The sequence below is a fragment of the Elaeis guineensis genome, chromosome 13 (genome assembly GCF_000442705.2).
Source record: "Elaeis guineensis isolate ETL-2024a chromosome 13, EG11, whole genome shotgun sequence".
Lineage (NCBI taxonomy): Eukaryota > Viridiplantae > Streptophyta > Magnoliopsida > Arecales > Arecaceae > Elaeis > Elaeis guineensis.
In genome coordinates this window covers 40,576,226-40,592,617 of record NC_026005.2, presented here as the reverse complement: position 1 = coordinate 40,592,617, position 16,392 = coordinate 40,576,226, and the positions used below count along the sequence as shown (strand labels likewise).

At 39.3% G+C, this 16,392-nt stretch overlaps 1 protein-coding gene across 1 annotated transcript; it reads left to right on the top strand.

Annotated features, from left to right (window-relative positions):
* The first annotated feature begins 10,267 nt into the window (after positions 1–10,267).
* On the top strand, positions 10,268–13,560 carry LOC105035903 (uncharacterized). Its single transcript, XM_073248103.1, has 7 exons — positions 10,268–10,509; positions 10,671–10,788; positions 11,136–11,224; positions 11,374–11,420; positions 11,520–11,608; positions 12,430–12,563; positions 12,654–13,560. The coding sequence occupies exons 1-7, from the start codon at positions 10,414–10,416 to the stop codon at positions 13,347–13,349; spliced, it is 1,269 nt and encodes a 422-aa protein (XP_073104204.1). The 5' UTR covers positions 10,268–10,413; the 3' UTR covers positions 13,350–13,560.
* The last annotated feature ends 2,832 nt before the right edge of the window (positions 13,561–16,392 follow it).

Genomic DNA, 16,392 nt, shown 5'->3' with positions numbered 1-16,392 from the left:
CAACAACTCCCACTTGTCCTAAAGCCACTCGGCACAGTATCTAATACCCATCTTCGACTTGTGATTGTCGAACTCCTTTATTGCCAGGGCTTTAGTGAAGGGGTCGGCTAGGTTCTCTTTTCCGTCGATCTTCTGAAGGTCGATGTCACCTCGATCCACGATCTCCCGGACCAGGTGGAAGCGGTGCAAGATGTGCTTCATCCGCTGATGTGCTTTGGGTTCCTTCACCTGAGCTATGGTACCAGTGCTGTCGCAGTAGAGCAGGACTGGACCATCGAGGGAGGGTGCTACTCCAAGCTCATCAGCCACACAGCTTCCTTCGCGGCATCTGATGCTGCGATATACTCTGCTTCACAAACAGAGTCTGCCACAGTATGCTGCTTGGAACTCTTCCAACAGATGGCTCCACCATTCAGAGTAAAGATATAACCCGACACACTCCTGCTGTCATCATGGTCAGATTGGAAGCTAGAGTCTGTGAACCCCACAAGTTTCAGATTTGACTCGCCATAAATCAACCATTGGTCCTTAGTATTTCTCAAATACTTAAGGATGGCTTTAACCACTTTCCAGTGGTTTTCTCCAGGATCAGATTGGTATCTACTCACTACTCCTAGTGAGTATGCCACATCTGATCTTGTACATGTCATGGCGTACATGATAGATCCCACGGCTGAAGCATATGGGGCTCTACTCATACGCTCTCTCTCTTCAGGAGTTGTCGGACAATCCTTCTTAGAGAGAGAAATTCCTTGGCCTATCGGTAGATAGCCCTTCTTGGAATTCTCCATGCTGAACCTCTTCAGCACAGTATCTATGTACATGGACTGGGATAACCCAAGCATCCTTTTAGATCTATCCCTATAGATCTTCATCCCTAGGATGTAGGATGCTTCACCCAAGTCCTTCATGGAGAACTATGATGACAACCAAACTTTTATTCCTTGTAGTGCGGGGATGTCATTTCCGATTAAGAGAATGTCATCCACGTACAAGACAAGGAATACCACAACTGGACCATTTGCCCATTTATAGATGCAGGGCTCTTCTCCATTCTTAATGAAGCCATACGTTTTGATCACCTTATCAAAACGCATGTTCCAACTCTGAGAAGCTTGCTTCAATCCATAAATGGATCTCTGAAGCTTGCACACCTTGGACTCATCTGTGGATGTAAACCCCTCAGGTTGTATCATATACACCTCTTCGGTCAGCTCTCCATTAAGAAAAGCTGTCTTTACATCCATCTGCCAGATCTCATAATCTAGATGGGCAGCTATTGCAAGCATTATCCGAATAGATTTTAGCATTGTCACAGGAGAAAATATCTCGTCATAGTCAATACCATAACGTTGACGATACCCCTTGGCAACCAGACGGGCTTTATAGGTCTCCACCTTTCCGTCTGCGCCCCTCTTCCTTTTGAAGACCCATTTACACCCAATGGGTTTAACCCTTTTAGGTGGGTCAACCAATGTCCATACATCGTTGACCTTCATGGACTCCATTTCGGATTTCATGGCTTCAAGCCATTTCTCAGAATCAGGTCTCTGCATAGCATCCATATAGGTGATCGGATCCTCATTATTCTCATCAAGTTTGATGGGATCACCGTCCCGGACCAAGAAACCGTAGTATCTGTCCGGCTGACGCGGTACTCTACCGGATCGCCTTAATGGTGCAGGTATATTGGGCTCCGGATCTGATCTAATCATATCTGACTCAGGTTCAGCTATTGGTGTCGGTCCTTCTACCTGTTGAACTTCATCAAGTTCAACCTTAGAGGCAACGGTTCCTTCACCAAGGAACTCCTTTTCTAAAAAGATTGCCTTAAGGCTGACGAACACCTTTTGTTCATCAGCATGGTAGAAAAAATATCTTTTTGTCTCTTTGGGGTACCCTATGAATGAGCATTTGTCAGACCTAGGTCCAAGTTTGTCTGTGACTAATCGTTTGACATAGGCCGGGCACCCCCAGACCCTAAGGTGTGAAAGTGCTGGCTTACGTCCCATCCATATCTCATATGGAGTCTTAATTATAGACTTACTTGGAACCCTATTTAATAGATAACAGGCCGATTCGAGTGCATATCCCCAGAAGGATATCGACAAGCTAGCAAAACCCATCATGGATCGGACCATGTCTAACAAAATCCGATTCCTCCTTTCAAACACACCATTATGCTGTGGTGTTCCTGGAGGAGTCCATTGAGAGAGAATCCCATTCTCTCCTAGATATGTGAGAAACTCACTAGAAAGGTATTCTCCTCCTCGATCAGATCGAAGAGTTTTAATACTCTTCCCAGTTTATTTTTCTACTTCACTTCAGAATCGTTTGAACATTTCAAATGAATCCGACTTATGTTTCATCAGATAGACATATCCATATAGGTATAGGTCATCCGTGAAAGCTACGAAGTAGAAATATCCACCTCTAGCACTGGTGCTCATGGGCCCACATACATCAGTATGTACTAGGCCCAAGAGCTCAGTAGCTCTCTCACCTTTTTCAGTAAAAGGTGACTTGGTCATTTTACCAAGAAGACAGAACTCACAGGTTGGAAGTGATTCACAATCACTGACTTTGAGGATTTCCTCTTGAGTCTACCTGTTTATTCTGTTCTTATTTATATGACTTAGCCTCCAATGCCATAAGTAGATATTTGACACACTATCTAATCTAGGGTGCTTGCCAGTAGAATAGACTCTTATCAGGCTTGATCTTTTTGGTCTGGCTCTGCACAGATGTCCCAGCCTGAACTTGCACCTTCTTGACTTTCTTCTTCTTGTTCTTCTTTCCTTTCTCAAAGGGTCGAGAACCAGAAGATGAACCTCCCACTGAGTTCACTGAGTTCACCGACTCCTTGAGGAGTTGGTGATCCTTCTCAAAGTTCTGAAGCAACCCCATTAACCCATGGTAGTTTACTTCAGGCTTTGTCATTCTATAATGAGTGAGGAATGGGAGACAAGACTTGGGCAGCGAGTTCAGTATTGCATCTTTCCCAAGCTACTTTCAAGGGAAAGCCGAGCTTGCTCAATCATTCCATCAGCTCGATCATGTACAATACATGATCAGTGATAGAGACTCCATCCCGTATTTTGGCGTTGAAGATGGCACAACTAGTCTTGTGCCTCTCTACGTCATCGGGTGTGCCAAAGGTATCCTCCAACACTTGAAGCATGTCTTTTGGCTGAGCCGTCTCAAATCTGCGACTGAACTCGTCGCTCATAGCAGCTAGCATGATACAGCGCACCGTGGTCCGGTCACTGAGCCACTTCTGGTAAGTGTCTCTGACTGTTCCACGTGCATTGACAGCTGGCTCCTCAGGTGCAGGATCCATTATCACATATAGGATCCGTTCATGCTCCAGGACTATCTTCAACTTTCGGTACCAGCTACCGAAATTGGGTCCCACCAACTTATCATTGTCCAACAATGATCGGAGCGATAGGGAAGTGGCCATATCTACACAAAAGAAAATCATAACCTAATTAGTAATTGATTCATTAAACCTAAAGATTTGGACTTTAATCAAAAGGTTTCTCCCACTATTTTATTCGAATTGGTAGCCTCTACCTCCAATTCGAGGAATTATCCTAATTCCTTAGCGGGTACTAGAATCCACTTAGACTGCACACAAGCCCAACTTTGGTTGGCCAACCCATGTACATCTAAGGGTAGGTTCATAACCAATTGTTTCTCTAAACAATTTCTAGTAATTTTAATTTTGCCCCAGAAACCTAATCAGTAGGCTTTGGCCTCCACTGTAAGGATCCGGTTAGGTCCAACCATTAACATGATCATACTTGGTGTATCTAACCAACGAATGATTAAGCCCAACTTTGGTTGGCTCACCTAACCACCATTAGAGAGATACTTCCAAGTCGTCATATGATGAGTGATAATTCCATTAGTCAACAAGCACCAGGCCTTTGGGTCTGCAATGATTATTGAGTTCATGGACTCATTATCAAACACCTTAATGGGAGGCTATGACTCAGTTATCTCCATAACTTTATCATTTTAAGGACCTAATAATTTTAGAGGATTTAAATAATATAGAGGATGAGGTCAGATGAACCAGCTTATCATGATCCTCCCACTGGCTTCACCAAGTCAGCTTAAGGGAGACCAGGGCTGGTCTAGGAGCACCTAAATCAGTCACACTGATTTACCTAGCTGACATGGGTCAGCTCGAATAGTCAAGTGATCCGATCAAAACATAATTTCACCAAGAGGCTAGGTAAGTTCGATCAGTGGGAGGGTCTGCCAAAGCTTGCCTTAGACACCATCATGAATGGCCAGGTAAGCGGGCTCCCAATTAAAAACCACCGGTCTGGTTTACCTTAGACACCAACTGGTTTAATTAGTTTCGATTAGATCAACCTAACAGTTCGTGCTAGATCGCTTAGCCAAGAATCAAGTCCATTTGGTTCTCGTTAAAGACATGGACTTGACCAACTACAACTATTGTAATTGATCTAGAGAATCCTTGACCTAATCTAAGACAACAATTGATTAGATTTAGTCAATTCTCTAATTAAGTCCATCTTTAATCTAACCATAGGTCTAACCCAATTAATGGACCTAGTTTCCACTAACCCATTAACCCAATGTGTTATGATTTGTGTCTTAGGTTCTTCAATTCACAATCCTAGAACCTAATCAAACAACTTCTTAATTCTTAATTAAGTTTTGGGCTGAGGGTTGGGTTTGGTTTTTCAAAAAATTATTTTCATATTTGTAAAATAATTTTACAATATGATTCTATTAACCATATTGCATGTTTGATTCCGAATCAAGATGCAAGTGAAATAAACATGAAACTACTTTAGATCTAATCTAAACAGGTTCATGTAATTGAAACAATTTCAACTTTAAACAATTTCTTTGCACAAAAATTATTAACAAAGAGATTTTATTTCAGATTTAAACATCTTTTAAATCTAATAAATCATAATTTTAATCTAGATCATATCTAACAAATTTATGATTAAAGATAGATCTACACAAACTAGGACAACCTTTGCACTGTAAGGGGTAAACCTTACAGCAGGACAACCTTGCAGTTTGTGATTGATCTAAAATTTTAATTTCAGATTTAATAATCAGATTATAAATTAGATCTAATCTAAAAAATAATCTAAGCATGTATAAATAATCATGTAATAAAGAACCTAGGCTCTGATACCAATTGTAGGAACCAGATCTAGGGTTTCAGGGTTAGATCTTGAAACTTTTTCAAGATCATACAGCGAAAGACTAAAATAAATCAAAATTTATTTTCTAAGATCAGAAAATCCCTAGATCTAAGATCCTATTACATGATTATTACATAGCATTAAATCAAAAATTAAAATATATAAATATAGTATGAATTACATGTTGATCATATCAACATGTTTCTATACTAGCTACATCTAATGTATGTATTAAATAATAGATCAGATCTATTACCTTGCAAGTTAGACGCTCTAACCTCGCTGATCCGGGCTTAAGGATGATGTTGCAAGCCGCACACGCGTCCGGCCTCTAGGAGTCGTCCACACGAGCCCACGAATCTCGATCAGAAGTCCTGCTTCAGGAAATCAGCACAGTATGCTAGTACTGCGCTGATCCTTCTTTGATGGTTGATCAGGTGCCTCCTTCTTCTTGATTTGGACTCTTCCAAAGATGGAAAGTAGAAGGAGGAGTTTCAGATCTGAGACGCTCTCAGGAAACTCAAGATGGAAGGAGGAAAGATATGAAAATAAAAACCCTAGAAGAAGACCCTCTTCTTCTTCACGTTTTTCTCTCTAGACACCCAAACTTGCGTCTTTTATATCTCCACGACCCAAAGGTATTTCTCTCTGATTTTTGGATGGTAGAAAGGCCTCTCAAATATCTATCTCTTCTTAAAATTTCACGAAGAAACTCATCTTATATAGAGAGATATGATAGAGTCCTTGTCTAGGTCAAACACCTAGTCAAGGTTTATCCAAACATGGCAAGTAAAGGGACGCCCAACTCTTGAGCACCTCCTTCATATTTTCGTGGATGGATCAACAGAAAAGGGTGCACAATGTAAACCCTAAAAGCCACAAAAATTCCAAAAAAAAATTGGATAAATTCGGTGCAAAATTGAAAGAGTTTTGGATTTCTAAAACTCTATCTCATAGAATTCGAAATCCAAACTTATTCCTTTTAGATTTGATCCAAATCACCTTCCATGTAAGAAAGAAGAGAGGAGACCTTTTGTGAACGTGGGAGAGATCTGAGAGAGGGCTTTTGTCGCACAAAATAAGTGGAGATTGGCGTTGAATAAGAGAGAGGGCGTGGAGAAGATTTATGTGGCGCAAGGTGGAATCCTAGTCCTACTAGGATTCTGTCTCATAACTTGTTTTAATTTGGTTTTCCAAACCAAATCAAATCAAAATTAGATCAACCCAATTAAAATAGGTCTTAACCTAATTAAGAACCTAATTTAATCAGATTAAATTAGATTTAAATCTGATTTAATTTTCTAATCAAATTAGAAATTAGATTGATCCAAGTCCTAGTTGAACTAGGACTAGTTTTTCCTTGCACTTGGCTTATCCAATAAACTAATTGGACTTGATCCAATCAAGCCCAAACCAAATCTAATTAAATCATATTTAATTAGACTTAATCTCAGCCCATTGGCTTAATCAAATTAAGCCAATTAACAATCAAATTGCTAATCAATCCTCCTGCAACACTTGCACTGGGTTAAATATCAATCGTATTGATCATCTAACCCTAGAACGATTCTTAATCGTTGATCAACCATCCGATCGGATCATGAACTCTAATGTGTGTGACCTCATAGGTCCGAACCTAAGCCGGTAGCATAGAAACAAATTTCTATACCAATCGAAGTGACCATCTAGCAATGGTACCCGACGTCCGGATAGGTCGAATGTATAGAACAACATCCTTAGAACCCATGCGGATATAGTTTTCATATAATTCATCCCCTTGACCAAAATGATCATAGGACACCCCAGAGCTCAACTGTCAACTCTGATCAGGTTGTCCACATTGTATTTCAAAATATCAAATCCATCTGATGGATTACCCTGGCCAAGGTTTTGCTAAATTGAAATACAACGACTCATTCTTCTCCAACTCTTGGAGTGGTCAATCCCATCTCGATCACACTCTGACTTCGCAAGTACTTGACTGTGCCCAGAAGCCTTCCGTCCCTGAATTAGAAATTCAGTTAGTCCAGTACCAAAGCACAGTGAGTTGCTTGCAAGTCACTGAGGCGATCTCAAGTCTAAGGGACACTTATACCTATATCCCATCAGAGATATTCTCGACAGTAGAATACTCTGGAGTTGGTCACGTTCAATGATGATGTACCCTTACATCTCACCTGTATGCCATACCAGTGTCTCCACACTCCTTGGTTAAGAGGACAACCAACCCATATGGCCTACAGGGACCTATGCTCGATAGAAGCTGTCGTCCTTATTAACAGCCTATCATTTGGTCGTGAACAATTTTAAGGACTAATCGATAAATCCTCTCTTTATCGAATCTAAATAGTCCTAAGGACTTCATCATAACAACGGAGTTCATTAGAAGATGAAAGCTTATGATGAAAATACCAAATATATTTTATTTATTAACAAATCAATTACAATACTTGGTTGCTCAACCGTCAACAGCTTGACGATTGGCTTTTTGGGACACATTTCCCAACAAAGGTCTCTTAAAAATTGATTCATGCCATCTTTCTTCAAATTTTTTCTCATGCCAAACTCAGATTAGCACCTCCCTTTTGGATCCTTGGATAGTTTTGTGAGCTGATCAATGATAGAAAAAATGTGGCACCAATTAAGAAGATGCGCAACCCTTCGGAGAAACACTAGAGAATAAATTTCGAAGAGTCCTTCTGCATGAAGCGACTCTTGAAATTAATTTTGATGCTTCCACGTAATAGATCAGACTTAGACCAACGTGTGAAGGATGGAACAGTGTGAGATTGGGTGTGAGAAATTGCTTGAAAGGGTGCGAGATGATTGGATAAGCATCCGATCTCCAAATATAAAAGGGGACGCATGCTGGGGTTCTCATTCATTCGAATTTGTTCTTATCTCTTCTTTCTTACACTTCTCTTCCTATTGTCCAATTATTTTCTTCTTTCTTTTGTTAGGATAAGTCTTAAAATAGCAAGGACAAATCTAATTTTAGGATAAGGGCCTAAGAAGAGATATAGGAAAGACAAGGAGATAAGAAAAGTAGAGATAGGAAGGCTAGGAAGAGAGAAAAGAAGTTCTGAGGTTCTGGTACCCAAAAAAGTTCTTGAAGAAAGAATTTTAAGGGAGGAATCAGATTAAGGAGCTTGTGTCTTGATCAAGGTCCTATATGGATCAATATTGGAGGGTGAACACGTGGGCACTTGATGGAAGTTCTGCCAGAAAATTAGGATATAGCGCTGCAGGTATTTTTCTATACCTTCTAATATGTTATGAAAATATTTTATATGTTTGTTAATCATCAAGGAGGTCCTAATTTAGGTTTAATATTTAAAATTTCTTAATTTAAATTTTTAAAATCCATGCTTCCACTATACTATCATAACCCTACAACCAGTGCAAGGGATGTAGCCAAGAGTTTACCTAATCTAAAGTCAAGCTTTTCAGTTGGTTACCATGAGCATTCGACTTTAGGAAAAGAAGAATTTTATTCACTATATCAATCAGGAGAGTAGACCAAGTGATACACACCAGTGGCTAATGATTAGCCTTTCCTATACTGTTTACCATATTTGGGCAGTTAAGTGCAGAAGGACATTTGATCAAGCTCATGAAAGCCTAGCTAGGATTGTGGTTAGACCCATGGCTGATGCCACTAACTTCACATGAGTTAGGTCTTTGTAGAGATTTTTGATAACTAGAGAAATCTAGAATCCCATTTCTGTAGTTTTTATGTCACAAGTACTTCACTTTTCTTGAGAACCCTCCCACTCCAGCTTCTTTAAGATCAACTTTGATAGTAGCGCAAAGGATAGAGGGTAGTATGGTGGAGCATGATTTGTCATTCATGATGCAAGATCGCTCCTTGTTGCAGTTAGTGGTGTTGCTCTATTTGACATAACCATGCCCTAAGTTGAGTTAAGGAATGCTTGGGAGGGCCTAGTCCATACTATTTTTGTCCTACATGCAAGTAGATTGATTTTGGAGGGGGACTCAGGATTGTCGTTTTGCTTGATTATCTACTTGATTAATGTCCCCTGAAGGCCATCTCTCAAAACTGGATGATGCCGGAGCTCTCATTGCTAAGTGCTCATGATGTCTAATCAAACATATTTATAGAATATGCAACAGTATGATTGATTGAGTGGCATCGAAATATGACTGAGCATGCTAGCAATGTTATTTGATCATCTACACTTTTCATCATTTTATGATTCGATCATGTCAGATGCTTATTGGTGTACCTTGATGCAGCTGTTCTCAAAAAAAAATAATAATAAAAGATCTTTGTACATGAGTTGAAAAGGATTTGATTCAATAATTTAGTTATGGCTTTTAATGGATCTATGGTAATCTAATTCAGCTAGGTTTTTGAGAATTTCTTATAAAAATATTTCTATCAATTAATATTTAATATCTACATTTTATGGACCATGTGATATTATATTTTTTTAATTTTGTATATATTTGCTTTAACCGACCAGAGTCGCCGCGGCATGTCCGACGTATAAGAAAACATTGACCCCTTGAGTTTCAACTATCTACAGGAATGCCATTCACGGCGGTCCACCTAGACTTGGACTCGCAAAGCGAAGTGAAATTAACCAATCGGGCCGCGTTTACGGGCGGAACCCACCGAATTAAATGGGAGGTCGGCGCTTGAGCGATAACATCAGACGAGAATAATCATAGCCGTGTGATGCGATAATCCTCTCTGTTTGTCTTTGATATAAACAAAACGGCAAGTGAATGAAGCGTCAAGGGATGGATGGTGGTTGTTGCCAAAAGAGCAAAAAGAATTGATGGTGGTCCATCAAAACGAAGTCGATCGAGATAAAAATAAAGCTGGAAAAAGTAAAGGACAAACGTTCACGGTAACGTGTCTATTTGGGCCATCAGCATTCGACGTTAGTACTGTGTGCCACTGCCAGTCCGCCACTTGGGTTAAGTTCTCGCTGCCCCATAACGGCTTCCGTCAGTCACCCGTTTTAAATACCTCTTACCTTCTCCTCTCTCCACCCTCTCTCCATCTCTCTTCAAATTCAATCACCGTCGACTCCTAGTTCCACTCCTCTCTCTCTCTCTCTCTCTCTAGAATCATTTCTCAGTTCCAAGCCCTCTCTATCTCCTGATGGAGGAGTAGCAGATCTTGGGTCAGGGTTAGCGTTCTATTTATTGTTGTTGTGATAGCTTTCTTCGGTGGAGGTAGATGGGAATGGAGAGGAAGGAGGCCAAGGCCAATAGAGAACGAATCGAGGCAGTTCTCAATATCTTAAAAAAACAAGCTCCCCTAACGGTGAAACAGGTGCGCAAATTTCGTGCCATTCTTCTTGCTTGTTTAATCTCATAAGTTGTTTACAGTTTTTTTTTTTTTTTTTTCTTTTGGTTTTGGAGTTTGGTTTAGAATGCCTTTTTTTCTTTTCTTTTATCCTCTTCGCTAATTTGAATTGTGTTGGGTTGTGGCAGGAGAAGTTCTGCAATGATGCGTGCGTGGAACGGTTTCTGAGAGCCAAAGGAGACAATGTGAAGAAGGCTGCCAAGCATCTGAGAACAGTACTTAGTTGGAGAGAAAGCATCGGAACTGGTACATTCTCTTTCCTTTCTTTTTTTTTTTTCTTTTTGTGCTAAATTACTTATAAATTAAGAAAGAATATAACCTTATTTTTTTTCATAAAATGCCTTAATATAACTTTCTCGGGTTTGCTATTAGCTTCTTTTGAATTTATTCATTTTTGCAGATGCTGTTTGGGGAATCTTCATTTTTTTTTTCTCTCTTGTTTGCATGTTTCTTTATCACTTTTCGTTGTCTTCTTGTCCTGAAGAGCCGATTGAAGTAATGAATGTTTTGGAAAAACATTTTCTTTTGTAAATAAGTGAACTCCTTACCTTTTATTCTGAAGACTTTACCCTGTTTTTTTAAATAAAAAACAGAGCATTTAATAGCTGATGAGTTCTCCGGGGAGCTGGCCGAAGGCGTGGCGTACGTGGCAGGTCACGACGACGAGGCCAGGCCTGTCATGGTACATCCCAACTCCATCCTACAGCTTCCGAGTTTTAGTCTTTTCGCGAACGGAGCACCTGGCAATAACTTGAATCTTATTAGCCGCTTGAACCCTGTTACTTGTTTTATTTTATTCTTATTTTCTTAGCTAACATTGTTTTTTTCCAGGTTTTTCGCATAAAGCAAGATTATCTAAAATTCCATTCTCAAAAGATGTGAGAGCCATACCCCTGCTTACATTTCCAGCTAACTCTTTTTATTCCTTTTATTTCCTCTTTATCTCTTCCTTTACCTTTCTCTCCTCTTCTTTTCAGGTTTGTGCGCTTGTTGGTTTTCACGTTGGAAGTGGCTATTTCATCCATGTCCAGATTTGTGGACCAATTCGTCTTCCTCTTTGATGCCAGTAAGCCATCATAACTCATTCCTTTAAATAATTAAAAATGAGGTGACAGGAAATACTGAAAATACATCATCACATTTTGTTCGTGACTAACAAAGTTTGTATTTGAAAAAAAAAAGTTGGAAGTTGCCCACGCATCAATCCTCAGGCATTTTTTAAAAAAAAGTTGGTGCGTACACAGTGGGTTTTTGAATTTACTGGCTATTATTTTTCTTTTAAAGGTAAACAACTCGCATCTTATTTTTTTATCAATTTTTTTTTTTAACTGGGTTGTTGATTAAAATATCACAATAATTAGTATTAATTAAGCTTGGTTCCAGTCAGATTTAAATCCGTGCATACTTAGGATATACAAATGAGAGAGCTTGGATACATCGGTTCAGTTCAGGCATGTGCAGAATGCCAGCAGCTTAGTTATCGTACAGTGGGTGAGGGGGGCAGCGGTCTTCCAACCGAGCAGCAGAACCCTGTCTTGCTCCCACCCAATTCAGACCCTGGCCAAATTTGTCCCAAAATATACGGATTCCAAGAACCCTTCTTCAAATATGTCATCACTGTATATGTCTGCAGAGTGGGGGAGATTCTGCACTGCGGTCCCCAGCCAAACACTACCAAATTTCAAACCAAACCATACAACACTCTCTTGACGCTATTTACTCACTTTTTTTATTCTTTCTCCCGCCCTAATCTTTCAAAGAAATCAATCAATTAATTAGTGATACTCTAAGACAGATAGAAAGAGATATCATTAGTTTCAGAGTGAGTGAGTTTTAGCTTTAGAACTATTTTGAGTTAAATGTAATGAGGCGTGCACAAATGCGCAGGCTTTTTCAGATCAGCTTCGGCTTTCCTCAACTTGTTCATGGGCGTTTTGAAGATTATCTCAGACTACTACCCTGGTCGGCTCCACAAGGCTTTCGTGGTCGACCCCCCTTCCTTCTTTGCCTATTTGTGGAAGGTAACATCTCTACTTCAATGCCTCCTCCAGAGTGCTATCAACATCATTAATGAGGAGAGAAATGAAAGCGTTGTGTCATAATTCTTGCAGGGCGTTCGTCCATTTGTGGAGCTTTCAGCGGTCACCACTCTGGTATCCTCCCTTGACTTGGAGGACTCGCTGGAGGACAACACGTTCGCGTCGTACCCGAGGACCACCTCCCTTCGTTTCGACCCGGCCACCACCAAGTTCGGCGGTGGATCCACGTCGTCGCGCTTCTCCTTTACCGTATCCCACTTGGATTCCCTCAAGCCTTGGTACCTCTCCACCACCACCACCCGAACGGTGGTTCCCACTGCCAGCCCGTCACTGATTGGTGCTTCGCCGCTCAATGCTCGGTCCTTCTCCTTCGCCTCCCCGGCTGCGAGATCGACTCCAAATAGAGGGAGAGGCATGGATTCCATCAGCAGGAGCATACCATCCACTCCCTCTTCATGCCCACCACCAAACCGTAAACAGCAGCAGCAACAACAGCAGCAGAAGCAGCAGCATCCAAGGACACCGAGACCGTCGTTCTTGCAGTCTCCAGCAATGCTCTTCTCCTTTAAGAAGGAGGGGCAGGTGAGCAGAGGAGAGCGAGAGAGGGAGTCATTTCTGCCATTCCTCAGGTTCTACCGGAGGCCATACGATGAGATGATATACCGTGCAAAGATGCGACCTCCCCTAGGTGGCCTCATCTCCATTGTTTCTCCACACAACAAGCAGCAGAACCGCAAACCCATCGCCCACCTTCACCGAAGGATCTAAGATCCTTAATTCATGTACTCATCATCGTTGTCAACAACTCTACTAGTAGTGCCATCAGTGAGCAGCAATATTAGACACAATAGCAGTTGTGATATTCGTAAAGGATGTAAAATAATGGTGTGGTTTAGGTTTCAATAAGTCCTAGCATTACGTAGAACGCAGACAGGGTTGATCGATCATTCTCATTAAAAGAAGATATCATGTTGACTTACCTTCCTTTTATGGGTGCACAATAACTATGGTGTCCTTTTCTTTACTTGGTCATGGTGAAGTCACATGCTGTACCTATCTGGCTGGAATTTGGGCTCTGGGACCTGCCATATCTTGGATTTTTTTGCTGGATGCACCGATTGCTGTCACCCGCCTATTAGCAGATATCTGTAGGATCGATGCTGTTGGAGGTGGTACCGTACTATATATGTCCCCTTTAATCACCGTAGAGGTAATCAAACCAACCTATAGTGGGTTGCCAACCTTGAGGATGTTTTCCTTTTTCTTTATTTTGGCCTTATGGCCAGCTCATGATGATCAATTGGGATCTATAAACGCCAAACATAGCTAGGGTACTACCTCTCCTTTTTCTTGCGGGAAAAGCTCCAGTGGAGCCACTCATCATTTCATTGACAGCAGCTGGCATATGGTGAAAATATATACTTTTCAATGTTCATCTAAACAAACAATACTTTAAACAAAAATATAAATTAAAATGATTACATATCACTTGATATATAAGCATTAAATTGTTTGGCACATGGAGCAAAGTTTTAATAATAATCACACCACTTTAAAATGGAAGCCTACCAAAATCATTATTGATCATTATAATGAAAATAACTACTACCAGTCTATATATACATAGTATTTTCTAGTCAGTGTTAAAATAATCAATTTATTTAGAATAAGATAATTATAATTGACAAGAATATTAAATAACAATGTTATTTAGTCCTATCATTATTTACATAATAAAATATTACTTTCTAGCTAAATTTGTGATGAAATCTAAATTTAAAAATAATTTTAATTGATAAACAATGAAAAATGCCAAATAACTACATAATGGTTGTTACTGGATTTCCCTTAATGAGAAATATAAACATATTAAGCTATATTATATGAAACTTTGAAAGAAGGTGATTGAGCACAGACAAAATATCAGAGAATTATTGGTATTATGTCAGGAAGATTGATGATGGAAGCGATGTTCTTCTTTGGAGGTCAATTGAGAAGTGTGTAGAAAAAAGAAATAAATTATTCCAATGATTTTTATTGATTTAAATAAAATATATGATAAAAAATACATGACAAAGTCTCTAGAGAAATATTATAGTAGATATAAGAAACTACAAAAATTTTCAATAAATGTATTAATATGATTAAGGACATGTGAATGGAGCAATTATTAATGCGAGAACTAGTGATTTTCCTATCATAATAGTTTTACATCAAAAATTTGTTCTAAATCCTTATCTTTTGTGCTAGTGCTGGATAAACTAGCTAGGTACACTTAGGACGATATTCCCTTACGGGTGATATAGTTTTGGTAGATGAAACAAAGGATGGAGTTGATTATAAGTTGAAATTATAGAGGAGTCTATTAGAAGCTAAGAATTTTAGATTAAATGGAATAAGATGAAATATATGGAAAGCACTTTCTATTAAATTAGAAATAAAGATGAATATGGTGTAAAAATTAAGAATAATGGAATTCGTAATTGAGCATTTTTGATACTTACGATCAATCATTTTTGAAAAAAAAAAATAGAAGATGGGATAAAATAAAGAAGCAGGATTGAGATATTATGTAGATATCATGGGATAGTTGCCATATTGAAGATAAATTTTATGAGATAGCCATACGACTAGCTATACTCTAAGGCACAGAATATTGTACTGTTAGTAAATATTATATGTATAGGTGTTGCTCTTTGAATTGATTTTGATGATTACAAGGTATTTGAGGGGATTACTAATGATTTTGGCTTGAAAAAAGATTTATTGTATTTCAGAAGCAAAAACGTAATTTTATCAAGACCTGATTTGGAAGCCTCAAGAGCAAGAACAAAAGATGTGCAATCTATTAGAGGTAATTTCAATATTTTTGAAAGTGTATTTTGTAAGAAAATCAAGTTTATATTTTTGAGTCGACCCCATGAGTCGACTCATGGCTAGAAGGGCTAAACGGCATACAAAATTTGTTGGCTAGCACATTCTGTGAGTCAACCCCATGGGTCGACCCCTTGGCATGAGTCGACCTCTGTTGCTCTGCAGGTCAAAATTACAGAATAGTCATTTTCTGCTCTTTTCCACAGAGGTCGACCCCATGAGTTGAACCATAAGCATGAGTTGACCCTATGAGTCGACCCCTGTGATGAAAAACTTTCGCAACGGCTAGTTTTTAATCCGTTTCAATTGCATTTAATGCTCATTTAATATGCTCTAACGGCTCTATTTCAGTCCAGATTACTCTCCACCATTATTTGAAGTTATATAAAGGGACTTAAAGGGAAAAATCAACAATAAGAAAGTGATTTGAAAAATGATCTTCAAGCATTCATTTCAACCCTAAGCAAAAGCCCACCAAAAAGAGTTCAAGAAGCTTTTAATTCAAGTTCACCAACTCCTCAAGTGCTCATTCAAGTCTCCAACCACCTTGAAAAAATCTGAAAGAGCTTTCTTCTAATTGTGTAAAATATATTTAAAGTTTTATTCGCTCATTAAAGGAGCTTCATCTGTATTTCTGTGCAATTAACTGTAATACTCTTTTTTGAGTTATTATTTTTATTTTGGAAGGGTTCCAAAACATGGAAAGGTTGATCTGAACCTTGAATCGGATTGTATTGGGTTGGCTTGTACTCGAAAAATAAGTGTACTAGCTTGGGATAGCTAGAGTCAGAGGTTTCGACGAGTGTATTTAGGTTGAATACAGTTTAGTGGATTTGAATTCCCAAGTAGGAGCTTGGGGAGTGGATGTAGGTGCAAGGTTGACATCGAACCACTATAAATCTTTTTGTTTGTGTTGTGCTTACTTGCTCTCCTTTTA

Coding starts and splice junctions, on each gene's coding strand:
- LOC105035903 (XM_073248103.1), top strand. CDS start 10,414: ATGGGAATGGAGAGGAAGGAGGCCAAGGCCAATAGAGAACGAATCGAG. Junction 11,609..12,429: donor CGTCTTCCTCTTTGATGCCA/GTAAGCCATCAT, acceptor ACAAATGCGCAG/GCTTTTTCAGATCAGCTTCG. Junction 12,564..12,653: donor TCTTTGCCTATTTGTGGAAG/GTAACATCTCTA, acceptor TAATTCTTGCAG/GGCGTTCGTCCATTTGTGGA.